This window comes from Crassostrea angulata, unplaced genomic scaffold (assembly GCF_025612915.1).
Source record: "Crassostrea angulata isolate pt1a10 unplaced genomic scaffold, ASM2561291v2 HiC_scaffold_160, whole genome shotgun sequence".
Taxonomy (NCBI): Eukaryota; Metazoa; Mollusca; class Bivalvia; order Ostreida; family Ostreidae; genus Magallana; species Magallana angulata.
This window is the reverse complement of record NW_026441714.1, coordinates 952-25,518: the sequence shown is the minus strand read 5'-3', so window position 1 is coordinate 25,518 and position 24,567 is coordinate 952. Positions and strand designations below refer to the sequence as shown.

The 24,567-nt window shown below is 37.9% G+C and overlaps 12 protein-coding genes across 12 annotated transcripts; 3 read left to right on the top strand and 9 right to left on the bottom strand.

Annotated features, from left to right (window-relative positions):
- Positions 1 to 920: 920 nt before the first annotated feature.
- Positions 921 to 2,227, bottom strand: LOC128169603 (histone H2A-like). The gene has a single exon (XM_052835717.1). It carries the CDS (start codon positions 2,152 to 2,154, stop codon positions 1,774 to 1,776), a length of 381 nt encoding a protein of 126 aa, XP_052691677.1. The 5' UTR covers positions 2,155 to 2,227; the 3' UTR covers positions 921 to 1,773.
- Positions 2,228 to 2,232: 5 nt separating this feature from the next.
- LOC128169599 (histone H2B-like) lies at positions 2,233 to 2,997 on the top strand. Its single transcript, XM_052835714.1, has one exon. The coding sequence runs from the start codon at positions 2,248 to 2,250 to the stop codon at positions 2,791 to 2,793; it is 546 nt and encodes a 181-aa protein (XP_052691674.1). The 5' UTR covers positions 2,233 to 2,247; the 3' UTR covers positions 2,794 to 2,997.
- A 962-nt stretch (positions 2,998 to 3,959) lies between these two features.
- On the bottom strand, positions 3,960 to 4,378 carry LOC128169600 (histone H4). Its single transcript, XM_052835715.1, has one exon. It carries the CDS (start codon positions 4,332 to 4,334, stop codon positions 4,023 to 4,025), a length of 312 nt encoding a protein of 103 aa, XP_052691675.1. The 5' UTR covers positions 4,335 to 4,378; the 3' UTR covers positions 3,960 to 4,022.
- A 227-nt stretch (positions 4,379 to 4,605) lies between these two features.
- Positions 4,606 to 8,554, bottom strand: LOC128169604 (histone H3-like). Its single transcript, XM_052835718.1, has 2 exons — positions 8,011 to 8,554; positions 4,606 to 6,032 (listed from the first exon to the last, which is right to left on the bottom strand). The coding sequence occupies exons 1-2, from the start codon at positions 8,464 to 8,466 to the stop codon at positions 5,694 to 5,696; spliced, it is 795 nt and encodes a 264-aa protein (XP_052691678.1). The 5' UTR covers positions 8,467 to 8,554; the 3' UTR covers positions 4,606 to 5,693.
- Positions 8,555 to 10,120: 1,566 nt separating this feature from the next.
- On the bottom strand, positions 10,121 to 11,013 carry LOC128169624 (histone H2A-like). The gene has a single exon (XM_052835740.1). It carries the CDS (start codon positions 10,938 to 10,940, stop codon positions 10,560 to 10,562), a length of 381 nt encoding a protein of 126 aa, XP_052691700.1. The 5' UTR covers positions 10,941 to 11,013; the 3' UTR covers positions 10,121 to 10,559.
- Positions 11,014 to 11,018: 5 nt separating this feature from the next.
- Positions 11,019 to 11,783, top strand: LOC128169623 (histone H2B-like). The gene has a single exon (XM_052835739.1). It carries the CDS (start codon positions 11,034 to 11,036, stop codon positions 11,577 to 11,579), a length of 546 nt encoding a protein of 181 aa, XP_052691699.1. The 5' UTR covers positions 11,019 to 11,033; the 3' UTR covers positions 11,580 to 11,783.
- Positions 11,784 to 12,753: 970 nt separating this feature from the next.
- Positions 12,754 to 13,172, bottom strand: LOC128169609 (histone H4). Its single transcript, XM_052835724.1, has one exon. It carries the CDS (start codon positions 13,126 to 13,128, stop codon positions 12,817 to 12,819), a length of 312 nt encoding a protein of 103 aa, XP_052691684.1. The 5' UTR covers positions 13,129 to 13,172; the 3' UTR covers positions 12,754 to 12,816.
- Positions 13,173 to 13,399: 227 nt separating this feature from the next.
- On the bottom strand, positions 13,400 to 17,348 carry LOC128169611 (histone H3-like). Its single transcript, XM_052835726.1, has 2 exons — positions 16,805 to 17,348; positions 13,400 to 14,826 (listed from the first exon to the last, which is right to left on the bottom strand). The coding sequence occupies exons 1-2, from the start codon at positions 17,258 to 17,260 to the stop codon at positions 14,488 to 14,490; spliced, it is 795 nt and encodes a 264-aa protein (XP_052691686.1). The 5' UTR covers positions 17,261 to 17,348; the 3' UTR covers positions 13,400 to 14,487.
- A 1,152-nt stretch (positions 17,349 to 18,500) lies between these two features.
- LOC128169608 (histone H2A-like) lies at positions 18,501 to 19,787 on the bottom strand. The gene has a single exon (XM_052835723.1). It carries the CDS (start codon positions 19,731 to 19,733, stop codon positions 19,353 to 19,355), a length of 381 nt encoding a protein of 126 aa, XP_052691683.1. The 5' UTR covers positions 19,734 to 19,787; the 3' UTR covers positions 18,501 to 19,352.
- Positions 19,788 to 19,811: 24 nt separating this feature from the next.
- Positions 19,812 to 20,576, top strand: LOC128169606 (histone H2B-like). The gene has a single exon (XM_052835721.1). It carries the CDS (start codon positions 19,827 to 19,829, stop codon positions 20,370 to 20,372), a length of 546 nt encoding a protein of 181 aa, XP_052691681.1. The 5' UTR covers positions 19,812 to 19,826; the 3' UTR covers positions 20,373 to 20,576.
- A 968-nt stretch (positions 20,577 to 21,544) lies between these two features.
- Positions 21,545 to 21,963, bottom strand: LOC128169610 (histone H4). Its single transcript, XM_052835725.1, has one exon. It carries the CDS (start codon positions 21,917 to 21,919, stop codon positions 21,608 to 21,610), a length of 312 nt encoding a protein of 103 aa, XP_052691685.1. The 5' UTR covers positions 21,920 to 21,963; the 3' UTR covers positions 21,545 to 21,607.
- A 1,190-nt stretch (positions 21,964 to 23,153) lies between these two features.
- LOC128169607 (histone H3) lies at positions 23,154 to 24,184 on the bottom strand. Its single transcript, XM_052835722.1, has one exon. It carries the CDS (start codon positions 23,686 to 23,688, stop codon positions 23,278 to 23,280), a length of 411 nt encoding a protein of 136 aa, XP_052691682.1. The 5' UTR covers positions 23,689 to 24,184; the 3' UTR covers positions 23,154 to 23,277.
- Positions 24,185 to 24,567: the final 383 nt, after the last annotated feature.

Here is a 24,567-nt window from a genome sequence, read left to right as displayed (position 1 = left end):
CAGACTATCATTTTGCAACTGCACAGACAGCTAAAAGTCGCGCAATCTCTCTAAAAATTATAATTTTTTACAACTTATTCAGGGCTATAACCTGTTCACTTACTGAGACATGTATACTCAATGTCGTTTATTGTGGGGTGAAGTAATTCATGTTTCTTTTTTAACGAAACACGCGACAGCTCCGTGCATCCAGAAACACGCCACACAAAAATACGTGCCGGGAAAATGTTTACTCTAGAAATGATTGTAAATTTAAAAACCTGTCGGATAGAACAAATGAGACCAACACATAAATATCAAATTTGACAAAGGAAAAACTATATGTTAGTTTATCTATTACACGCAGCATTCTAGTGCAAAATACGCTGTAAAATCGTTTTGCTTATATACGAATTGTAATCCGACAAAGAAAAAAAAAATTCCATTCCTTTATTCCTTCACTAATTAATTAAACAAACTAAAATTTGTAAAAAAGAATTTCTATTTTAAAAATCCATTTCATTCATTCATTCATTCATCCATTCATTCATTTTTTGTATTCATCGCGAACCTATCTTTTTTTATCGTACCGAATGGTTTAGCTGCGCCTCAGAGTGTACACCATTACCTTAAGTTAGAAAGAAATAATATGCGGTACCAAATATGTAATAAACTTTTCCAAGAATGTCATGCGACCAGCATGCGAAGTTAAAACACTTATTCACAGAACACATATTTCATCCCACATTGGTATTTGCATGATCTCTCGTTTAATTTTTCATCCTATATTAATTCTAATACTGTAAATTTGATTGAAACCATCTACCAGCAACGTGTGAGGCAAACATCGTAAACTTATTATCTCGAGCTACCTCCAAAAAAAAAAAAAAAAAAAAAAAAAAAAAAAATCACATGTACATCAGATTGCATTTATAGATATATCCATAAGCCTATACAGATGTAGATTTCGAAATTAATGCACATACAATTTATACAATATTCACCCCTAGCTTTCAATATCATTGATCTCTGACATAAATGTATTATTCACAGTAGCACTTCATCGAGTATAAGTACATATGAATCGTAATAATTTGACATTTATGTGACAGAGTATGCATGTGTGTATATATATATATATACGTTTCTTATCAATGGGTTTCAAACACTTCAGTTATATAAACACAGAAACCTAGAATTGTATATTTCCTTTTATACGACAAGTCGTTATCCAAGCACACAAAATCAGTTCAGTTAGAAATGGTTATTAATTAACGACCTGGTTATATACAGCACGCAAATTGTGCGAACATTCACGTGAATTTCTCCATAGTCTGTATCATCTATATGCGCCAAGTGTCTATTTATTTATTTTTTTCATTTATTTATTTATCTCTCTCTTTATTTTAAAGTCTGGCGATTTCCTTTACAAAATTAAATCGGGGAAAACGTTGATTACATGCAGTCAGGGACGAGGATGGTATATTAATTGACAGCGTAATAGAAATGAAATTAATCGAAATACAAATAGAATGTGCAAATCGGAATCAAAATATTGAACACAGACAGTTTTAAATTAATGTGTGTGTGTTTCTTTTTTCTTGAAAGCAACTGCACGCACGCTAATATATACCGTTGTCTCGATAATCTAAGAAGCGTGTATCTACGTGTGCTTTTTATATAAATGCTTATGTGCATGTACACTGCATATTATAGAGGCATCTTTTCGAAAAATATGGGTGGCCGTGAAAACGGCCGTTTGGTATAGACAAAAAAGTCGACAGAGCTGACTTTTTACTTGGCGGCGGGCTTCTGGGTCTTCTTGGGGAGGAGCACGGCCTGGATGTTGGGCAGAACACCACCCTGGGCGATGGTCACGCCGGACAGAAGTTTGTTCAACTCCTCGTCGTTGCGGATGGCCAGCTGCAGGTGACGGGGGATGATTCTGGTCTTTTTGTTGTCACGGGCTGCGTTGCCTGCCAACTCCAACACTTCAGCGGCCAAGTACTCAAGAACGGCGGCCAGGTACACAGGGGCACCGGCTCCGACTCTCTCGGCGTAGTTGCCCTTCCTCAGCAGACGGTGGATACGACCCACGGGGAACTGAAGTCCGGCACGGGATGATCGGCTCTTTGCCTTTCCCTTCACTTTACCTCCTTTACCACGTCCAGACATTTTCAAGTTGTAGGTTGGGTGCTGACAAAATGATATCAACGAATAACACACGATGCGCTGCGCCACGCTATTTAAACACTTCCACGGATTGAAATGTTCCGCCAATCGCTACGCTTGTCTTATACGCACCTCGGGCAAACCGACCAATTTAATGTTTACAAGGACGTCCGCAATTTACCTGTTCGCTTCAATCCCCCTCGCGTGATATATAAAGCCGCGATTCGCTTAGCGCCACTCATAGTTTCAGTTTGCCAGCAATCTGTAAACATGCCACCCAAAGTCGGATCTAAAGGAGCTAAGAAAGCCGCCACCAAGGCCAAGGCCCAGAGAACTGGGGACAAGAAAAAGCGCAGGAGGAGGAGGGAATCCTACGCTATCTACATCTACAAAGTCCTGAAGCAGGTGCACCCTGACACTGGAGTTTCCAGCAAGGCCATGAGCATCATGAATTCTTTCGTCAATGACATCTTCGAGAGAATCGCCGCCGAGGCTTCCCGCCTGGCCCACTACAACAAACGCTCAACCATCACCAGCAGAGAAATCCAGACTGCAGTCCGTCTTCTCCTGCCCGGTGAATTGGCCAAGCACGCTGTCTCTGAAGGCACCAAGGCTGTCACCAAGTACACCAGCAGCAAGTAAACTGCAAGCAGTGGCAGTTTGATAAAACAAAACGGCCCTTTTCAGGGCCACACAAATTTTTCGAAAAGCTACCATCTTTATAATGCAATAGTAAACAACTGTTTCAGTTGTGTGTACTGGTTGTGTCATTGTAATGCTGTCAATTTCTTAAACAGTCCTTTAAGAAAAATAAACAAATACATGAAGAAAAAAAAAACCCTCAAACACACATACATCAAATACAAATTATGCATCAGAGGGGTACGTACATGTACAATAAAAACAAAATCTTTCCCAATTACAGCACATGTGCCCGATTTCCACAGATTTCTCCTATTTTCGATGTAATAGTCTTAGAGTACAGAAGAATCCCATTGGTTGTGTTTATTTATAGTTGTGTTTATATATAGTTGTGTTTATTTATAATGGCACATAACTGATAGTTATGACTGAACAATTTAACATATGATCTGTCTGTTGAATACTATTATCTAATGTTATAATAAATCTGTAACAACATATTCTGGGCACACAACTATGCTGTATATTCTAATTTATTTCCCCACCTATTAATTGTTACAACGATAATTCACTTCCGCAGATTTTAAGACTTGAATATGGTCCACAATAGCCCATATATTATTTCATTGTAATTTATTGATATTCAAATATCAGAAAACAATCGATAAATGATGTGTTTATGTTTACATAGTATGTGTCTATTTAAACATGTTATAATATAGATTTTTGGAATAAAAAAATAACCAAACATTTATATCTAACAGCTGGTGAAATATATTGCTTTGTTTAAACTGCACGGAATGATTTGGTCCTTATTCTGAATATCAAGATTGTTAAAAAAGAAATAATAAAAATACAAATATGGTTGGGTTAGTACTATTAGTAATATTAGTACTAGTCAAATTTGAATATAGAAAGCATGTCAGGGAAAGGTGTGATATTGACAATGATGTGTGTGTGTCTTGTTTTTTTTTTTTCTTTTTTTTTTGGGGGGGGGGGGGGTTAGGGAACGGGTGGTGGTTTGACCTTGCCTTAACATTAACTACTTATCAATAACCCTTTCTGTATTCCATTAACTCCTGTTCTTTATGTCAGATATACATATATCATAACCCAGTATGTACAACATTTCACAACATGTGTGATAGAGGCATCTTTTCTAAAAATTTGGTGGCCGTTAAAACGGCCGTTTGTTGTCCTGTGCGTGTAGCACAAAGGCGGTTGGTTGTCTAACCACCGAATCCGTAGAGGGTACGTCCCTGTCTCTTCAGAGCGTAGACAACGTCCATGGCTGTGACGGTCTTCCTCTTGGCGTGCTCTGTGTATGTGACTGCGTCACGGATGACGTTCTCAAGGAACACCTTCAGGACACCACGGGTCTCCTCGTAGATGAGTCCGGAGATACGTTTGACTCCACCTCTGCGTGCAAGACGACGGATGGCGGGCTTGGTGATACCCTGGATGTTATCTCTCAAGACTTTCCTGTGACGCTTGGCGCCCCCCTTTCCAAGTCCTTTTCCTCCTTTACCACGTCCAGACATGTTTTCTCTCAGTTAAAGTGTACTGAAATGATCATCTACTGCCGCGTGAACAGCTTATAAAGCCCTTTATTTACGACCCGTGAGAGAGCATTCTACCTTGAAAAGTTCGGCAGGGAAAAATTAGCAATAAGTAAACTGAACGCTGATTGGCTACAGTGTAAACGCGCCTCGGCGCTTGTTTGTTGACATGTTGTCTGCAGGCACTTTTCTGTTATATAAGATATATTTAATAAAACTTTTTGGGGTTTCTTTTTTTTTAAAAAGAGGGATGGTGGTATTGAATAAATCATTTGTTCCAGATTTTCTACATCTTACCAAAACATAGGAACACAATAATTATTATCATTTTGCTTTTGTTTAATATCATTTTTAAAGTGTAAACACACATTCTGTATTAAATCTAGTAATAAATACATGCAAAGAAAAAAAAATCATTTTTCTTACCGGTGAGTACATATCAAAATGAAAACATAATGCAATATGATGATATTTACTTTAGCAATTTCAGTTATAGTGTAATTTCAATGTGTATTTCTTCCCTTTTTGATGAATTATGCACCAGTGATTCAGTCAAGTGTTCATTTCATTGAGATAAAAAATACACTTTCCATTCTTTACAAGGAAACTGAATAAAAGAAAACAAAATCCGACAAGAACATGAACACATGCTCATGACATACTTTACCACTGAAATATGAAAAAAGAACTACAGGGGACAAATATTACACAAATTTCAATTTCATGCAGAATCGCTCTTTTAGTAGTGAATTTTCCTACTTTTAAACTAATTCATTGCACTATCTTTATATTTTCTTTAACATAACACACAGTTATATGTGCGAGCATCATAGCACGAATGTCTGAGACTGAAGTATAAGAATCAAATATGGTTGCAATAATTATAAAATATTATGTGCCATACACATTTCTGTCGGTAAATTTTAAGTACTGATGCAAGTACAGCCCTACATTTTCCGGCAATATTTTTCTTGTAATGTTATGACTAAATGCACAACTTACAGAGAAAAAAATCAATCACAATGCAATCATATGTATAGCTGTATGGTATAGTATAATATATTCTCTTCAGAAGGGCCTTTTATATTGTGTCAGATCAAATCATTCTACCCATTGACCATTGTCATGTTTGTAGTTCACAGTGAAATATGATAAGAAGGGCAGAGTTTAGAAGTACATATTATGTGTGTAGGGTTTAATCTCATGTTTTCAAAATGTGCACTTTTTACTTGTGCAATTTCGTTGAATTGTAGTCTTCATTGATTGTAATATAGGCATCTTTTCTAAAAGTTTAGGTGGCCGTGAAAACGGCCGTTTTGTATTTGTCAGAGACAAAGAAATTTAAGCTCTCTCGCCACGGATACGTCTGGCAAGCTGGATGTCTTTTGGCATGATGGTGACTCTCTTGGCGTGGATAGCGCACAAGTTGGTGTCCTCAAAGAGTCCAACAAGGTAAGCTTCGCTGGCTTCCTGGAGAGCCATGACGGCGGAGCTCTGGAATCGCAGATCAGTCTTGAAGTCCTGAGCAATCTCACGGACCAGACGCTGGAAGGGCAATTTCCTGATGAGCAACTCTGTGCTTTTCTGGTATCTCCTGATCTCACGGAGAGCGACGGTTCCGGGCCTGTATCTGTGGGGTTTCTTGACTCCACCAGTGGCTGGGGCGCTCTTACGGGCGGCCTTGGTAGCCAGTTGTTTACGTGGAGCCTTTCCTCCGGTAGATTTTCTTGCAGTCTGCTTTGTACGAGCCATCTTCGACGAGTGTCAAATGAATGAATGAGGCAGATCGCTCTCTGTATAAATTTTATACCGAGTCGATGAATAACAGGTCTGCCTTCAAAATCACCGCGCCCTCACTAACGACCATTGCCATTGGTTATCCTAACTGAGAGAGCTGGCCTGTGATTAGTCGGTAATAACTCGTGCCCATTGGCCCGGTGCAAAATCATTTCAATCCGGCTTTTGCACAGAATTTGTGAACTTAGAAAATTAGGCGTATATCGGTGAAATTTGAATTTAAGAGATACAGAAAAGCAACCAGTATAAGACTAACAGCAAATTTCGATAGAAATACAACATATACATGTCTTTAAAACTATTCAGCGATTTTCATGTTCATAATCAGATTAAAATCAACAACTCATAGCAACTCAATGCATACATGTAGGCCCTATAATCCGTTAAATACATCCATCAAATTCATAACTGATATAATGTATATGTATACCCTAAAAGGTCGAGTCGCATTATATATTTTTTTCAGAAGCCAAAAATGTTTAGAGAAGAGAGAACAATACATAATCAAGATGCACTAAGTACGTTGTATATATATATGTACACATATTAGAATATTAAAACAAAAACAAAATATATAAATAAATAAATAAACTTACCACGATATCTCAGAAAATGCCATGGGATGTAATCCAGTGCACTCATCCTGTAAATGCAGAGAGAAATGAGAATAGTCTGCTGTTCCCACATTCATAGTGACTGACACAATCATGTATATTTCATCCTGTATATGCACACTTCACATGTTCCTGTCCTGTAGAATTCAACAAAATAATAATTATGACTATGCTCCTTATTTATTTTTTGTTTGCTTTTGAAAAAGATTGACAAGCATGAATTCAATCACATGTCAAATAAAAAAAAAAGGTAATGTGCATGCAGCCTCATCCTACATCTATGATTAGATATGTACTTGTTGAATTAACAATTACATTTAAATGAGTTCTTCTGTTAAAACATTCCAATGGCATGTAAAAAAGATTAAAAACTAAGTGTTATATGCTGATATATGAATTCAAAATATTGTGAATTAAACAGGCCTCATTCGACTGATTGTCGCATTTGTGATATTTTCATATCCCTTATTTATTCTTATACTCATAGAAAAAAAAAAAATCCTCCTTGGAAGGGGGGGTGTTAGGTGTTTGGTGGGTTATTTATGGGTTTTTTGGTGTTTTTTTTGTAATGTTGGGGACAGAGGCAGGGTGGGCATGCTATTGTTTAAAAAAAAAGATATCATTTGCACATTAATATTATTTTTTTTACAAGTTTAATACAAAGGCTAAAAATGTCATATTCATTACATGTTTCATGTGAATATATGTCAAGTGCAGAGACTAACATTTTCTAAATATAGGAAAACATGCACAGATAGTAATAATGCACGTCAATTCATTTTGTTTGTGTCTGTTTTTTGTTCATTATATCATTCATAATCAATGGATGATATTTCCAATACAAATGAAGAAATAAAGTAATGAATGAATGAATGAATGAATACATGGAATGAATACCGACAGTCGTCACCTTTTTTTTTATGCGATTTTAAAAACTATGTTTTATTAGATATGCACCCAAGCATGTAATATTACATTCATGACACACACACACACACATGTACGTTTCTTTGTTATTTGTAATTGAGACATCTTTTCGAAAAATATGGGTAGCCCTGAAAAGGGCTTTTTTTTTTTTTAAAGTGAGCAATCTGCAGTGATGCTGGAATTGCTTATTTCTTTGCTGCTGCCTTCTTGGGAGTCTTGGCTTTCTTTGCAGCTGACTTCTTAGGTGTCTTGACCTTCTTTGGCTTGGCTGCTGCCTTCTTTGGGGATTTAGTTGCTGCCTTCTTCTTTGGAGTCTTAACCTTCTTCGGTCCGGCTGCTTTCTTGGGGGACTTCTTCTTCTTCTCTGCAGTCTTTTTCTCTCCGGCTACCTTCTTTGGTTTTGCTGCTGCGGCCTTCTTGGGTTTTGCTGCCTTAGGCTTGGCAACTTTCTTGGCCTTTGGCTTCTTCTCAGTCTTGGGCTTGTCACCAAGCTTGAAGGAGCCACTGGCGCCTGTGCCCTTGGCTTGTTTCAGAGCACCTTTCTTCACTCCGTTCTTCAGAGCCATTTTCAAGTGGGCGTTGATGGAGTTGACGTCGTTGCCGACTTTGTAGTTGGCCATTATGTACTTTAGAATGGCTTGTCTGGAAGATCCGCCACGCTCTTTCAAAGATTCCAGGGCGGCCCTGATCATGTCAACGTACTTGGGGTGCGCTGCTGGCACCTTAGGCTTTGTAACCTTCTTCTTGGCTGGGGTTGTGGTTGCTGTATCTGCCATGGTTTCGGACGAAATGGAAACGGCGTTCTATTCACTGCGAACTAAGACGAGGAAATAATGGGGTCACAAGCACTCGCTGTTTTTGTTTACATCGAGCGCGGACGTCCTCGAAAACATCCCCTAAAATCGAAGCGCTTGTTCATACTGAGGTCGATGTGTGTTTTGATGTTGGTGTTTGCATCCTTGTTTCGACGTTTCATAGGCCGCAATTGTAACTATTCTACTAAAAACACGTAATGTGGATATATCTGTAAAGTATTATCTGCGTTTCGCCCGTAAAAATATCACGAAAATAATCAAAATTAAACGAAAACATAGGCCAGACTATCATTTTGCAACTGCACAGACAGCTAAAAGTCGCGCAATCTCTCTAAAAATTATAATTTTTTACAACTTATTCAGGGCTATAACCTGTTCACTTACTGAGACATGTATACTCAATGTCGTTTATTGTGGGGTGAAGTAATTCATGTTTCTTTTTTAACGAAACACGCGACAGCTCCGTGCATCCAGAAACACGCCACACAAAAATACGTGCCGGGAAAATGTTTACTCTAGAAATGATTGTAAATTTAAAAACCTGTCGGATAGAACAAATGAGACCAACACATAAATATCAAATTTGACAAAGGAAAAACTATATGTTAGTTTATCTATTACACGCAGCATTCTAGTGCAAAATACGCTGTAAAATCGTTTTGCTTATATACGAATTGTAATCCGACAAAGAAAAAAAAAATTCCATTCCTTTATTCCTTCACTAATTAATTAAACAAACTAAAATTTGTAAAAAAGAATTTCTATTTTAAAAATCCATTTCATTCATTCATTCATTCATCCATTCATTCATTTTTTGTATTCATCGCGAACCTATCTTTTTTTATCGTACCGAATGGTTTAGCTGCGCCTCAGAGTGTACACCATTACCTTAAGTTAGAAAGAAATAATATGCGGTACCAAATATGTAATAAACTTTTCCAAGAATGTCATGCGACCAGCATGCGAAGTTAAAACACTTATTCACAGAACACATATTTCATCCCACATTGGTATTTGCATGATCTCTCGTTTAATTTTTCATCCTATATTAATTCTAATACTGTAAATTTGATTGAAACCATCTACCAGCAACGTGTGAGGCAAACATCGTAAACTTATTATCTCGAGCTACCTCCAAAAAAAAAAAAAAAAAAAAAAAAAAAAAAAATCACATGTACATCAGATTGCATTTATAGATATATCCATAAGCCTATACAGATGTAGATTTCGAAATTAATGCACATACAATTTATACAATATTCACCCCTAGCTTTCAATATCATTGATCTCTGACATAAATGTATTATTCACAGTAGCACTTCATCGAGTATAAGTACATATGAATCGTAATAATTTGACATTTATGTGACAGAGTATGCATGTGTGTATATATATATATATACGTTTCTTATCAATGGGTTTCAAACACTTCAGTTATATAAACACAGAAACCTAGAATTGTATATTTCCTTTTATACTACAAGTCGTTATCCAAGCACACAAAATCAGTTCAGTTAGAAATGGTTATTAATTAACGACCTGGTTATATACAGCACGCAAATTGTGCGAACATTCACGTGAATTTCTCCATAGTCTGTATCATCTATATGCGCCAAGTGTCTATTTATTTATTTTTTTCATTTATTTATTTATCTCTCTCTTTATTTTAAAGTCTGGCGATTTCCTTTACAAAATTAAATCGGGGAAAACGTTGATTACATGCAGTCAGGGACGAGGATGGTATATTAATTGACAGCGTAATAGAAATGAAATTAATCGAAATACAAATAGAATGTGCAAATCGGAATCAAAATATTGAACACAGACAGTTTTAAATTAATGTGTGTGTGTTTCTTTTTTCTTGAAAGCAACTGCACGCACGCTAATATATACCGTTGTCTCGATAATCTAAGAAGCGTGTATCTACGTGTGCTTTTTATATAAATGCTTATGTGCATGTACACTGCATATTATAGAGGCATCTTTTCGAAAAATATGGGTGGCCGTGAAAACGGCCGTTTGGTATAGACAAAAAAGTCGACAGAGCTGACTTTTTACTTGGCGGCGGGCTTCTGGGTCTTCTTGGGGAGGAGCACGGCCTGGATGTTGGGCAGAACACCACCCTGGGCGATGGTCACGCCGGACAGAAGTTTGTTCAACTCCTCGTCGTTGCGGATGGCCAGCTGCAGGTGACGGGGGATGATTCTGGTCTTTTTGTTGTCACGGGCTGCGTTGCCTGCCAACTCCAACACTTCAGCGGCCAAGTACTCAAGAACGGCGGCCAGGTACACAGGGGCACCGGCTCCGACTCTCTCGGCGTAGTTGCCCTTCCTCAGCAGACGGTGGATACGACCCACGGGGAACTGAAGTCCGGCACGGGATGATCGGCTCTTTGCCTTTCCCTTCACTTTACCTCCTTTACCACGTCCAGACATTTTCAAGTTGTAGGTTGGGTGCTGACAAAATGATATCAACGAATAACACACGATGCGCTGCGCCACGCTATTTAAACACTTCCACGGATTGAAATGTTCCGCCAATCGCTACGCTTGTCTTATACGCACCTCGGGCAAACCGACCAATTTAATGTTTACAAGGACGTCCGCAATTTACCTGTTCGCTTCAATCCCCCTCGCGTGATATATAAAGCCGCGATTCGCTTAGCGCCACTCATAGTTTCAGTTTGCCAGCAATCTGTAAACATGCCACCCAAAGTCGGATCTAAAGGAGCTAAGAAAGCCGCCACCAAGGCCAAGGCCCAGAGAACTGGGGACAAGAAAAAGCGCAGGAGGAGGAGGGAATCCTACGCTATCTACATCTACAAAGTCCTGAAGCAGGTGCACCCTGACACTGGAGTTTCCAGCAAGGCCATGAGCATCATGAATTCTTTCGTCAATGACATCTTCGAGAGAATCGCCGCCGAGGCTTCCCGCCTGGCCCACTACAACAAACGCTCAACCATCACCAGCAGAGAAATCCAGACTGCAGTCCGTCTTCTCCTGCCCGGTGAATTGGCCAAGCACGCTGTCTCTGAAGGCACCAAGGCTGTCACCAAGTACACCAGCAGCAAGTAAACTGCAAGCAGTGGCAGTTTGATAAAACAAAACGGCCCTTTTCAGGGCCACACAAATTTTTCGAAAAGCTACCATCTTTATAATGCAATAGTAAACAACTGTTTCAGTTGTGTGTACTGGTTGTGTCATTGTAATGCTGTCAATTTCTTAAACAGTCCTTTAAGAAAAATAAACAAATACATGAAGAAAAAAAAAACCCTCAAACACACATACATCAAATACAAATTATGCATCAGAGGGGTACGTACATGTACAATAAAAACAAAATCTTTCCCAATTACAGCACATGTGCCCGATTTCCACAGATTTCTCCTATTTTCGATGTAATAGTCTTAGAGTACAGAAGAATCCCATTGGTTGTGTTTATTTATAGTTGTGTTTATATATAGTTGTGTTTATTTATAATGGCACATAACTGATAGTTATGACTGAACAATTTAACATATGATCTGTCTGTTGAATACTATTATCTAATGTTATAATAAATCTGTAACAACATATTCTGGGCACACAACTATGCTGTATATTCTAATTTATTTCCCCACCTATTAATTGTTACAACGATAATTCACTTCCGCAGATTTTAAGACTTGAATATGGTCCACAATAGCCCATATATTATTTCATTGTAATTTATTGATATTCAAATATCAGAAAACAATCGATAAATGATGTGTTTATGTTTACATAGTATGTGTCTATTTAAACATGTTATAATATAGATTTTTGGAATAAAAAAATAACCAAACATTTATATCTAACAGCTGGTGAAATATATTGCTTTGTTTAAACTGCACGGAATGATTTGGTCCTTATTCTGAATATCAAGATTGTTAAAAAAGAAATAATAAAAATACAAATATGGTTGGGTTAGTACTATTAGTAATATTAGTACTAGTCAAATTTGAATATAGAAAGCATGTCAGGGAAAGGTGTGATATTGACAATGATGTGTGTGTGTCTTGTTTTTTTTTTTTCTTTTTTTTTTGGGGGGGGGGGGGGGGGGGGGGTTAGGGAACGGGTGGTGGTTTGACCTTGCCTTAACATTAACTACTTATCAATAACCCTTTCTGTATTCCATTAACTCCTGTTCTTTATGTCAGATATACATATATCATAACCCAGTATGTACAACATTTCACAACATGTGTGATAGAGGCATCTTTTCTAAAAATTTGGTGGCCGTTAAAACGGCCGTTTGTTGTCCTGTGCGTGTAGCACAAAGGCGGTTGGTTGTCTAACCACCGAATCCGTAGAGGGTACGTCCCTGTCTCTTCAGAGCGTAGACAACGTCCATGGCTGTGACGGTCTTCCTCTTGGCGTGCTCTGTGTATGTGACTGCGTCACGGATGACGTTCTCAAGGAACACCTTCAGGACACCACGGGTCTCCTCGTAGATGAGTCCGGAGATACGTTTGACTCCACCTCTGCGTGCAAGACGACGGATGGCGGGCTTGGTGATACCCTGGATGTTATCTCTCAAGACTTTCCTGTGACGCTTGGCGCCCCCCTTTCCAAGTCCTTTTCCTCCTTTACCACGTCCAGACATGTTTTCTCTCAGTTAAAGTGTACTGAAATGATCATCTACTGCCGCGTGAACAGCTTATAAAGCCCTTTATTTACGACCCGTGAGAGAGCATTCTACCTTGAAAAGTTCGGCAGGGAAAAATTAGCAATAAGTAAACTGAACGCTGATTGGCTACAGTGTAAACGCGCCTCGGCGCTTGTTTGTTGACATGTTGTCTGCAGGCACTTTTCTGTTATATAAGATATATTTAATAAAACTTTTTGGGGTTTCTTTTTTTTTAAAAAGAGGGATGGTGGTATTGAATAAATCATTTGTTCCAGATTTTCTACATCTTACCAAAACATAGGAACACAATAATTATTATCATTTTGCTTTTGTTTAATATCATTTTTAAAGTGTAAACACACATTCTGTATTAAATCTAGTAATAAATACATGCAAAGAAAAAAAAATCATTTTTCTTACCGGTGAGTACATATCAAAATGAAAACATAATGCAATATGATGATATTTACTTTAGCAATTTCAGTTATAGTGTAATTTCAATGTGTATTTCTTCCCTTTTTGATGAATTATGCACCAGTGATTCAGTCAAGTGTTCATTTCATTGAGATAAAAAATACACTTTCCATTCTTTACAAGGAAACTGAATAAAAGAAAACAAAATCCGACAAGAACATGAACACATGCTCATGACATACTTTACCACTGAAATATGAAAAAAGAACTACAGGGGACAAATATTACACAAATTTCAATTTCATGCAGAATCGCTCTTTTAGTAGTGAATTTTCCTACTTTTAAACTAATTCATTGCACTATCTTTATATTTTCTTTAACATAACACACAGTTATATGTGCGAGCATCATAGCACGAATGTCTGAGACTGAAGTATAAGAATCAAATATGGTTGCAATAATTATAAAATATTATGTGCCATACACATTTCTGTCGGTAAATTTTAAGTACTGATGCAAGTACAGCCCTACATTTTCCGGCAATATTTTTCTTGTAATGTTATGACTAAATGCACAACTTACAGAGAAAAAAATCAATCACAATGCAATCATATGTATAGCTGTATGGTATAGTATAATATATTCTCTTCAGAAGGGCCTTTTATATTGTGTCAGATCAAATCATTCTACCCATTGACCATTGTCATGTTTGTAGTTCACAGTGAAATATGATAAGAAGGGCAGAGTTTAGAAGTACATATTATGTGTGTAGGGTTTAATCTCATGTTTTCAAAATGTGCACTTTTTACTTGTGCAATTTCGTTGAATTGTAGTCTTCATTGATTGTAATATAGGCATCTTTTCTAAAAGTTTAGGTGGCCGTGAAAACGGCCGTTTTGTATTTGTCAGAGACAAAGAAATTTAAGCTCTCTCGCCACGGATACGTCTGGCAAGCTGGATGTCTTTTGGCATGATGGTGACTCTCTTGGCGTGGATAGCGCACAAGTTGGTGTCCTCAAAGAGTCCAACAAGGTAAGCTTCGCTGGCTTCCTGGAGAGCCATGACGGCGGAGCTCTGGAATCGCAGATCAGTCTTGAAGTCCTGAGCAATCTCACGGACCAGACGCTGGAAGGGCAATTTCCTGATGAGCAACTCTGTGCTTTTCTGGTATCTCCTGATCTCACGGAGAGCGACGGTTCCGGGCCTGTATCTGTGGGGTTTCTTGACTCCACCAGTGGCTGGGGCGCTCTTACGGGCGGCCTTGGTAGCCAGTTGTTTACGTGGAGCCTTTCCTCCGGTAGATTTTCTTGCAGTCTGCTTTGTACGAGCCATCTTCGACGAGTGTCAAATGAATGAATGAGGCAGATCGCTCTCTGTATAAATTTTATACCGAGTCGATGAATAACAGGTCTGCCTTCAAAATCACCGCGCCCTCACTAACGACCATTGCCATTGGTTATCCTAACTGAGAGAGCTGGCCTGTGATTAGTCGGTAATAACTCGTGCCCATTGGCCCGGTGCAAAATCATTTCAATCCGGCTTTTGCACAGAATTTGTGAACTTAGAAAATTAGGCGTATATCGGTGAAATTTGAATTTAAGAGATACAGAAAAGCAACCAGTATAAGACTAACAGCAAATTTCGATAGAAATACAACATATACATGTCTTTAAAACTATTCAGCGATTTTCATGTTCATAATCAGATTAAAATCAACAACTCATAGCAACTCAATGCATACATGTAGGCCCTATAATCCGTTAAATACATCCATCAAATTCATAACTGATATAATGTATATGTATACCCTAAAAGGTCGAGTCGCATTATATATTTTTTTCAGAAGCCAAAAATGTTTAGAGAAGAGAGAACAATACATAATCAAGATGCACTAAGTACGTTGTATATATATATGTACACATATTAGAATATTAAAACAAAAACAAAATATATAAATAAATAAATAAACTTACCACGATATCTCAGAAAATGCCATGGGATGTAATCCAGTGCACTCATCCTGTAAATGCAGAGAGAAATGAGAATAGTCTGCTGTTCCCACATTCATAGTGACTGACACAATCATGTATATTTCATCCTGTATATGCACACTTCACATGTTCCTGTCCTGTAGAATTCAACAAAATAATAATTATGACTATGCTCCTTATTTATTTTTTGTTTGCTTTTGAAAAAGATTGACAAGCATGAATTCAATCACATGTCAAATAAAAAAAAAAGGTAATGTGCATGCAGCCTCATCCTACATCTATGATTAGATATGTACTTGTTGAATTAACAATTACATTTAAATGAGTTCTTCTGTTAAAACATTCCAATGGCATGTAAAAAAGATTAAAAACTAAGTGTTATATGCTGATATATGAATTCAAAATATTGTGAATTAAACAGGCCTCATTCGACTGATTGTCGCATTTGTGATATTTTCATATCCCTTATTTATTCTTATACTCATAGAAAAAAAAAAAATCCTCCTTGGAAGGGGGGGTGTTAGGTGTTTGGTGGGTTATTTATGGGTTTTTTGGTGTTTTTTTTGTAATGTTGGGGACAGAGGCAGGGTGGGCATGCTATTGTTTAAAAAAAAAGATATCATTTGCACATTAATATTATTTTTTTTACAAGTTTAATACAAAGGCTAAAAATGTCATATTCATTACATGTTTCATGTGAATATATGTCAAGTGCAGAGACTAACATTTTCTAAATATAGGAAAACATGCACAGATAGTAATAATGCACGTCAATTCATTTTGTTTGTGTCTGTTTTTTGTTCATTATATCATTCATAATCAATGGATGATATTTCCAATACAAATGAAGAAATAAAGTAATGAATGAATGAATGAATGAATACATGGAATGAATACCGACAGTCGTCACCTTTTTTTTTATGCGATTTTAAAAACTATGTTTTATTAGATATGCACCCAAGCATGTAATATTACATTCATGACACACACACACACACATGTACGTTTCTTTGTTATTTGTAATTGAGACATCTTTTCGAAAAATATGGGTAGCCCTGAAAAGGGCTTTTTTTTTTTTTAAAGTGAGCAATCTGCAGTGATGCTGGAATTGCTTATTTCTTTGCTGCTGCCTTCTTGGGAGTCTTGGCTTTCTTTGCAGCTGACTTCTTAGGTGTCTTGACCTTCTTTGGCTTGGCTGCTGCCTTCTTTGGGGATTTAGTTGCTGCCTTCTTCTTTGGAGTCTTAACCTTCTTCGGTCCGGCTGCTTTCTTGGGGGACTTCTTCTTCTTCTCTGCAGTCTTTTTCTCTCCGGCTACCTTCTTTGGTTTTGCTGCTGCGGCCTTCTTGGGTTTTGCTGCCTTAGGCTTGGCAACTTTCTTGGCCTTTGGCTTCTTCTCAGTCTTGGGCTTGTCACCAAGCTTGAAGGAGCCACTGGCGCCTGTGCCCTTGGCTTGTTTCAGAGCACCTTTCTTCACTCCGTTCTTCAGAGCCATTTTCAAGTGGGCGTTGATGGAGTTGACGTCGTTGCCGACTTTGTAGTTGGCCATTATGTACTTTAGAATGGCTTGTCTGGAAGATCCGCCACGCTCTTTCAAAGATTCCAGGGCGGCCCTGATCATGTCAACGTACTTGGGGTGCGCTGCTGGCACCTTAGGCTTTGTAACCTTCTTCTTGGCTGGGGTTGTGGTTGCTGTATCTGCCATGGTTTCGGACGAAATGGAAACGGCGTTCTATTCACTGCGAACTAAGACGAGGAAATAATGGGGTCACAAGCACTCGCTGTTTTTGTTTACATCGAGCGCGGACGTCCTCGAAAACATCCCCTAAAATCGAAGCGCTTGTTCATACTGAGGTCGATGTGTGTTTTGATGTTGGTGTTTGCATCCTTGTTTCGACGTTTCATAGGCCGCAATTGTAACTATTCTACTAAAAACACGTAATGTGGATATATCTGTAAAGTATTATCTGCGTTTCGCCCGTAAAAATATCACGAAAATAATCAAAATTAAACGAAAACATAGGCCAGACTATCATTTTGCAACTGCACAGACAGCTAAAAGTCGCGCAATCTCTCTAAAAATTATAATTTTTTACAACTTATTCAGGGCTATAACCTGTTCACTTACTGAGACATGTATACTCAATGTCGTTTATTGTGGGGTGAAGTAATTCATGTTTCTTTTTTAACGAAACACGCGACAGCTCCGTGCATCCAGAAACACGCCACACAAAAATACGTGCCGGGAAAATGTTTACTCTAGAAATGATTGTAAATTTAAAAACCTGTCGGATAGAACAAATGAGACCAACACATAAATATCAAATTTGACAAAGGAAAAACTATATGTTAGTTTATCTATTACACGCAGCATTCTAGTGCAAAATACGCTGTAAAATCGTTTTGCTTATATACGAATTGTAATCCGACAAAGAAAAAAAAAATTCCATTCCTTTATTCCTTCACTAATTAATTAAACAAACTAAAATTTGTAAAAAAGAATTTCTATTTTAAAAATCCATTTCATTCATTCATTCATTCATCCATTCATTCATTTTTTGTATTCATCGCGAACCTATCTTTTTTTATCGTACCGAATGGTTTAGCTGCGCCTCAGAGTGTACACCATTACCTTAAGTTAGAAAGAAATAATATGCGGTACCAAATATGTAATAAACTTTTCCAAGAATGTCATGCGACCAGCATGCGAAGTTAAAACACTTATTCACAGAACACATATTTCATCCCACATTGGTATTTGCATGATCTCTCGTTTAATTTTTCATCCTATATTAATTCTAATACTGTAAATTTGATTGAAACCATCTACCAGCAACGTGTGAGGCAAACATCGTAAACTTATTATCTCGAGCTACCTCCAAAAAAAAAAAAAAAAAAAAAAAAAAAAAAATCACATGTACATCAGATTGCATTTATAGATATATCCATAAGCCTATACAGATGTAGATTTCGAAATTAATGCACATACAATTTATACAATATTCACCCCTAGCTTTCAATATCATTGATCTCTGACATAAATGTATTATTCACAGTAGCACTTCATCGAGTATAAGTACATATGAATCGTAATAATTTGACATTTATGTGACAGAGTATGCATGTGTGTATATATATATATATACGTTTCTTATCAATGGGTTTCAAACACTTCAGTTATATAAACACAGAAACCTAGAATTGTATATTTCCTTTTATACGACAAGTCGTTATCCAAGCACACAAAATCAGTTCAGTTAGAAATGGTTATTAATTAACGACCTGGTTATATACAGCACGCAAATTGTGCGAACATTCACGTGAATTTCTCCATAGTCTGTATCATCTATATGCGCCAAGTGTCTATTTATTTATTTTTTTCATTTATTTATTTATCTCTCTCTTTATTTTAAAGTCTGGCGATTTCCTTTACAAAATTAAATCGGGGAAAACGTTGATTACATGCAGTCAGGGACGAGGATGGTATATTAATTGACAGCGTAATAGAAATGAAATTAATCGAAATACAAATAGAATGTGCAAATCGGAATCAAAATATTGAACACAGACAGTTTTAAATTAATGTGTGTGTGTTTCTTTTTTCTTGAAAGCAACTGCACGCACGCTAATATATACCGTTGTCTCGATAATCTAAGAAGCGTGTATCTACGTGTGCTTTTTATATAAATGCTTATGTGCATGTACACTGCATATTATAGAGGCATCTTTTCGAAAAATATGGGTGGCCGTGAAAACGGCCGTTTGGTATAGACAAAAAAGTCGACAGAGCTGACTTTTTACTTGGCGGCGGGCTTCTGGGTCTTCTTGGGGAGGAGCACGGCCTGGATGTTGGGCAGAACACCACCCTGGGCGATGGTCACGCCGGACAGAAGTTTGTTCAACTCCTCGTCGTTGCGGATGGCCAGCTGCAGGTGACGGGGGATGATTCTGGTCTTTTTGTTGTCACGGGCTGCGTTGCCTGCCAACTCCAACACTTCAGCGGCCAAGTACTCAAGAACGGCGGCCAGGTACACAGGGGCACCGGCTCCGACTCTCTCGGCGTAGTTGCCCTTCCTCAGCAGACGGTGGATACGACCCACGGGGAACTGAAGTCCGGCACGGGATGATCGGCTCTTTGCCTTTCCCTTCACTTTACCTCCTTTACCACGTCCAGACATTTTCAAGTTGTAGGTTGGGTGCTGACAAAATGATATCAACGAATAACACACGATGCGCTGCGCCACGCTATTTAAACACTTCCACGGATTGAAATGTTCCGCCAATCGCTACGCTTGTCTTATACGCACCTCGGGCAAACCGACCAATTTAATGTTTACAAGGACGTCCGCAATTTACCTGTTCGCTTCAATCCCCCTCGCGTGATATATAAAGCCGCGATTCGCTTAGCGCCACTCATAGTTTCAGTTTGCCAGCAATCTGTAAACATGCCACCCAAAGTCGGATCTAAAGGAGCTAAGAAAGCCGCCACCAAGGCCAAGGCCCAGAGAACTGGGGACAAGAAAAAGCGCAGGAGGAGGAGGGAATCCTACGCTATCTACATCTACAAAGTCCTGAAGCAGGTGCACCCTGACACTGGAGTTTCCAGCAAGGCCATGAGCATCATGAATTCTTTCGTCAATGACATCTTCGAGAGAATCGCCGCCGAGGCTTCCCGCCTGGCCCACTACAACAAACGCTCAACCATCACCAGCAGAGAAATCCAGACTGCAGTCCGTCTTCTCCTGCCCGGTGAATTGGCCAAGCACGCTGTCTCTGAAGGCACCAAGGCTGTCACCAAGTACACCAGCAGCAAGTAAACTGCAAGCAGTGGCAGTTTGATAAAACAAAACGGCCCTTTTCAGGGCCACACAAATTTTTCGAAAAGCTACCATCTTTATAATGCAATAGTAAACAACTGTTTCAGTTGTGTGTACTGGTTGTGTCATTGTAATGCTGTCAATTTCTTAAACAGTCCTTTAAGAAAAATAAACAAATACATGAAGAAAAAAAAAACCCTCAAACACACATACATCAAATACAAATTATGCATCAGAGGGGTACGTACATGTACAATAAAAACAAAATCTTTCCCAATTACAGCACATGTGCCCGATTTCCACAGATTTCTCCTATTTTCGATGTAATAGTCTTAGAGTACAGAAGAATCCCATTGGTTGTGTTTATTTATAGTTGTGTTTATATATAGTTGTGTTTATTTATAATGGCACATAACTGATAGTTATGACTGAACAATTTAACATATGATCTGTCTGTTGAATACTATTATCTAATGTTATAATAAATCTGTAACAACATATTCTGGGCACACAACTATGCTGTATATTCTAATTTATTTCCCCACCTATTAATTGTTACAACGATAATTCACTTCCGCAGATTTTAAGACTTGAATATGGTCCACAATAGCCCATATATTATTTCATTGTAATTTATTGATATTCAAATATCAGAAAACAATCGATAAATGATGTGTTTATGTTTACATAGTATGTGTCTATTTAAACATGTTATAATATAGATTTTTGGAATAAAAAAATAACCAAACATTTATATCTAACAGCTGGTGAAATATATTGCTTTGTTTAAACTGCACGGAATGATTTGGTCCTTATTCTGAATATCAAGATTGTTAAAAAAGAAATAATAAAAATACAAATATGGTTGGGTTAGTACTATTAGTAATATTAGTACTAGTCAAATTTGAATATAGAAAGCATGTCAGGGAAAGGTGTGATATTGACAATGATGTGTGTGTGTCTTGTTTTTTTTTTTTCTTTTTTTTTTGGGGGGGGGGGGGGGGGGGGTTAGGGAACGGGTGGTGGTTTGACCTTGCCTTAACATTAACTACTTATCAATAACCCTTTCTGTATTCCATTAACTCCTGTTCTTTATGTCAGATATACATATATCATAACCCAGTATGTACAACATTTCACAACATGTGTGATAGAGGCATCTTTTCTAAAAATTTGGTGGCCGTTAAAACGGCCGTTTGTTGTCCTGTGCGTGTAGCACAAAGGCGGTTGGTTGTCTAACCACCGAATCCGTAGAGGGTACGTCCCTGTCTCTTCAGAGCGTAGACAACGTCCATGGCTGTGACGGTCTTCCTCTTGGCGTGCTCTGTGTATGTGACTGCGTCACGGATGACGTTCTCAAGGAACACCTTCAGGACACCACGGGTCTCCTCGTAGATGAGTCCGGAGATACGTTTGACTCCACCTCTGCGTGCAAGACGACGGATGGCGGGCTTGGTGATACCCTGGATGTTATCTCTCAAGACTTTCCTGTGACGCTTGGCGCCCCCCTTTCCAAGTCCTTTTCCTCCTTTACCACGTCCAGACATGTTTTCTCTCAGTTAAAGTGTACTGAAATGATCATCTACTGCCGCGTGAACAGCTTATAAAGCCCTTTATTTACGACCCGTGAGAGAGCATTCTACCTTGAAAAGTTCGGCAGGGAAAAATTAGCAATAAGTAAACTGAACGCTGATTGGCTACAGTGTAAACGCGCCTCGGCGCTTGTTTGTTGACATGTTGTCTGCAGGCACTTTTCTGTTATATAAGATATATTTAATAAAACTTTTTGGGGTTTCTTTTTTTTTAAAAAGAGGGATGGTGGTATTGAATAAATCATTTGTTCCAGATTTTCTACATCTTACCAAAACATAGGAACACAATAATTATTATCATTTTGCTTTTGTTTAATATCATTTTTAAAGTGTAAACACACATTCTGTATTAAATCTAGTAATAAATACATGCAAAGAAAAAAAAATCATTTTTCTTACCGGTGAGTACATATCAAAATGAAAACATAATGCAATATGATGATATTTACTTTAGCAATTTCAGTTATAGTGTAATTTCAATGTGTATTTCTTCCCTTTTTGATGAATTATGCACCAGTGATTCAGTCAAGTGTTCATTTCATTGAGATAAAAAATACACTTTCCATTCTTTACAAGGAAACTGAATAAAAGAAAACAAAATCCGACAAGAACATGAACACATGCTCATGACATACTTTACCACTGAAATATGAAAAAAGAACTACAGGGGACAAATATTACACAAATTTCAATTTCATGCAGAATCGCTCTTTTAGTAGTGAATTTTCCTACTTTTAAACTAATTCATTGCACTATCTTTATATTTTCTTTAACATAACACACAGTTATATGTGCGAGCATCATAGCACGAATGTCTGAGACTGAAGTATAAGAATCAAATATGGTTGCAATAATTATAAAATATTATGTGCCATACACATTTCTGTCGGTAAATTTTAAGTACTGATGCAAGTACAGCCCTACATTTTCCGGCAATATTTTTCTTGTAATGTTATGACTAAATGCACAACTTACAGAGAAAAAAATCAATCACAATGCAATCATATGTATAGCTGTATGGTATAGTATAATATATTCTCTTCAGAAGGGCCTTTTATATTGTGTCAGATCAAATCATTCTACCCATTGACCATTGTCATGTTTGTAGTTCACAGTGAAATATGATAAGAAGGGCAGAGTTTAGAAGTACATATTATGTGTGTAGGGTTTAATCTCATGTTTCAAAATGTGCACTTTTTACTTGTGCAATTTCGTTGAATTGTAGTCTTCATTGATTGTAATATAGGCATCTTTTCTAAAAGTTTAGGTGGCCGTGAAAACGGCCGTTTTGTATTTGTCAGAGACAAAGAAATTTAAGCTCTCTCGCCACGGATACGTCTGGCAAGCTGGATGTCTTTTGGCATGATGGTGACTCTCTTGGCGTGGATAGCGCACAAGTTGGTGTCCTCAAAGAGTCCAACAAGGTAAGCTTCGCTGGCTTCCTGGAGAGCCATGACGGCGGAGCTCTGGAATCGCAGATCAGTCTTGAAGTCCTGAGCAATCTCACGGACCAGACGCTGGAAGGGCAATTTCCTGATGAGCAACTCTGTGCTTTTCTGGTATCTCCTGATCTCACGGAGAGCGACGGTTCCGGGCCTGTATCTGTGGGGTTTCTTGACTCCACCAGTGGCTGGGGCGCTCTTACGGGCGGCCTTGGTAGCCAGTTGTTTACGTGGAGCCTTTCCTCCGGTAGATTTTCTTGCAGTCTGCTTTGTACGAGCCATCTTCGACGAGTGTCAAATGAATGAATGAGGCAGATCGCTCTCTGTATAAATTTTATACCGAGTCGATGAATAACAGGTCTGCCTTCAAAATCACCGCGCCCTCACTAACGACCATTGCCATTGGTTATCCTAACTGAGAGAGCTGGCCTGTGATTAGTCGGTAATAACTCGTGCCCATTGGCCCGGTGCAAAATCATTTCAATCCGGCTTTTGCACAGAATTTGTGAACTTAGAAAATTAGGCGTATATCGGTGAAATTTGAATTTAAGAGATACAGAAAAGCAACCAGTATAAGACTAACAGCAAATTTCGATAGAAATACAACATATACATGTCTTTAAAACTATTCAGCGATTTTCATGTTCATAATCAGATTAAAATCAACAACTCATAGCAACTCAATGCATACATGTAGGCCCTATAATCCGTTAAATACATCCATCAAATTCATAACTGATATAATGTATATGTATACCCTAAAAGGTCGAGTCGCATTATATATTTTTTTCAGAAGCCAAAAATGTTTAGAGAAGAGAGAACAATACATAATCAAGATGCACTAAGTACGTTGTATATATATATGTACACATATTAGAATATTAAAACAAAAACAAAATATATAAATAAATAAATAAACTTACCACGATATCTCAGAAAATGCCATGGGATGTAATCCAGTGCACTCATCCTGTAAATGCAGAGAGAAATGAGAATAGTCTGCTGTTCCCACATTCATAGTGACTGACACAATCATGTATATTTCATCCTGTATATGCACACTTCACATGTTCCTGTCCTGTAGAATTCAACAAAATAATAATTATGACTATGCTCCTTATTTATTTTTTGTTTGCTTTTGAAAAGATTGACAAGCATGAA

What these genes read in the sequence shown, in the direction of transcription:
- LOC128169609 (XM_052835724.1), bottom strand. Translation starts at nt 13,128, where the DNA reads ATGTCTGGACGTGGTAAAGGAGGAAAAGGACTTGGAAAGGGGGGCGCC.
- LOC128169624 (XM_052835740.1), bottom strand. Translation starts at nt 10,940, where the DNA reads ATGTCTGGACGTGGTAAAGGAGGTAAAGTGAAGGGAAAGGCAAAGAGC.
- LOC128169611 (XM_052835726.1), bottom strand. Translation starts at nt 17,260, where the DNA reads ATGGCAGATACAGCAACCACAACCCCAGCCAAGAAGAAGGTTACAAAG. An exon ending in AAGCAGCCGGACCGAAGAAG is followed by an intron (nt 14,827 to 16,804) that starts GTTAAGACTCCA and finishes CTGGCTACCAAG; the next exon opens with GCCGCCCGTAAGAGCGCCCC.
- LOC128169604 (XM_052835718.1), bottom strand. Translation starts at nt 8,466, where the DNA reads ATGGCAGATACAGCAACCACAACCCCAGCCAAGAAGAAGGTTACAAAG. An exon ending in AAGCAGCCGGACCGAAGAAG is followed by an intron (nt 6,033 to 8,010) that starts GTTAAGACTCCA and finishes CTGGCTACCAAG; the next exon opens with GCCGCCCGTAAGAGCGCCCC.
- LOC128169599 (XM_052835714.1), top strand. Translation starts at nt 2,248, where the DNA reads ATGTTCCGCCAATCGCTACGCTTGTCTTATACGCACCTCGGGCAAACC.
- LOC128169610 (XM_052835725.1), bottom strand. Translation starts at nt 21,919, where the DNA reads ATGTCTGGACGTGGTAAAGGAGGAAAAGGACTTGGAAAGGGGGGCGCC.
- LOC128169607 (XM_052835722.1), bottom strand. Translation starts at nt 23,688, where the DNA reads ATGGCTCGTACAAAGCAGACTGCAAGAAAATCTACCGGAGGAAAGGCT.
- LOC128169606 (XM_052835721.1), top strand. Translation starts at nt 19,827, where the DNA reads ATGTTCCGCCAATCGCTACGCTTGTCTTATACGCACCTCGGGCAAACC.
- LOC128169608 (XM_052835723.1), bottom strand. Translation starts at nt 19,733, where the DNA reads ATGTCTGGACGTGGTAAAGGAGGTAAAGTGAAGGGAAAGGCAAAGAGC.
- LOC128169600 (XM_052835715.1), bottom strand. Translation starts at nt 4,334, where the DNA reads ATGTCTGGACGTGGTAAAGGAGGAAAAGGACTTGGAAAGGGGGGCGCC.
- LOC128169623 (XM_052835739.1), top strand. Translation starts at nt 11,034, where the DNA reads ATGTTCCGCCAATCGCTACGCTTGTCTTATACGCACCTCGGGCAAACC.
- LOC128169603 (XM_052835717.1), bottom strand. Translation starts at nt 2,154, where the DNA reads ATGTCTGGACGTGGTAAAGGAGGTAAAGTGAAGGGAAAGGCAAAGAGC.